The 1,041-nt window shown below is 46.1% G+C and overlaps 1 protein-coding gene across 1 annotated transcript in view; it reads right to left on the bottom strand.

The window, feature by feature from the left end:
- The window catches only part of LOC104762997 (tRNA (guanine(9)-N1)-methyltransferase-like), a 1,868-nt gene continuing 1,154 nt past the window's right edge, over positions 328-1,041 (bottom strand). Inside the window, exon 2 of the mRNA XM_019239930.1 lies at positions 328-1,011. Coding sequence (XP_019095475.1) covers positions 328-1,011 — 684 coding nt within the window. The remainder of the gene's footprint in view (positions 1,012-1,041) is intronic.

The following is a 1,041-nucleotide window of genomic DNA, read 5'->3' as shown; positions in this document are numbered from 1 at the left end:
ATTATGCACTAAAACTCCCATTTCTCTTATTTTTGTCGGGATTACCAGCTAATTTTCTGGTGGCAGAGGGCACTATGCGTCCCCCAGAATTCATCCAGCCCAACAAAACCAGTAATGGTAGTGAAGAGGAGTGCACGGTGAGGGAGCAAGACAGGTTTATGCCTATCGCCAACGTGATACGGATCATGCGGAGGATCTTACCTGCTCACGCCAAGATCTCAGACGACTCCAAGGAGACGATCCAAGAGTGTGTCTCGGAGTACATCAGCTTCATAACAGGGGAGGCTAATGNAGAGAGGATTTTTTTTTGTTTGTGTGGCCTTTTAATTAGTTAGTTACCTGAGAACTTGACATTTTCAGATACTCTCCTATGGGAAGCTTAGCTGTTTTGATGCCTTGTTCTTGTGCCTTGGCCATGGTGATCCCTTTGAATCGGTTTCGATCCACTAAGCCACCGATAATGTAGATATGCTTGGGGTCAAGATCATCCAAAACGGTTTCAGAATCAGCGGAAAGGTAGACCAAATCATCTTTCTGAGCAGCCATGGCCTCGATGTAGCAATTACTTTCCTTCTCAATGAACCATTTCTCAAAACCAGGAAGCTTATCAAGCTCAGAACTCATCTTCCCTTGGACTCCTGTAAGCCATAGATGACAAGGTGAAGTACTTCTCCCATTCACCGCATAGCAATACATAATCTGCTGAACGAGGCTAGAGATCTCAGAATCAGACATGAGATGCGCAAAATCAACATCTATGACGATCTTTTGACCTATTTCTTTGGCTCGATTAAGCCGCTCCATCTTCTTCTCTCTCTCCTCCGATCTCTTGTCCATTCTCTCCTTCCGCAGACTCTTCCTCGATTCAATCAGCTTCAGCCTCTCCTCCTCCGTCGCGTTCGCTAGGGTTTCCTCCCATTCCTTATGCTTTCTCTCTCCTTCCTTCCTCTTCTGCTCCTTCTCCTGTGCCTTCTTCTCAGCTTTCTTCGCTTCGTATCTTTGCTGCTTCAGTTGCTTCTTCTGAGCGTTCTTAGACAGAGG

Source organism: Camelina sativa, chromosome 18, assembly GCF_000633955.1.
Source record: "Camelina sativa cultivar DH55 chromosome 18, Cs, whole genome shotgun sequence".
In the NCBI taxonomy this organism is placed as follows: Eukaryota; Viridiplantae; Streptophyta; class Magnoliopsida; order Brassicales; family Brassicaceae; genus Camelina; species Camelina sativa.
This window is presented reverse-complemented; position numbering and strand designations above follow the sequence as displayed.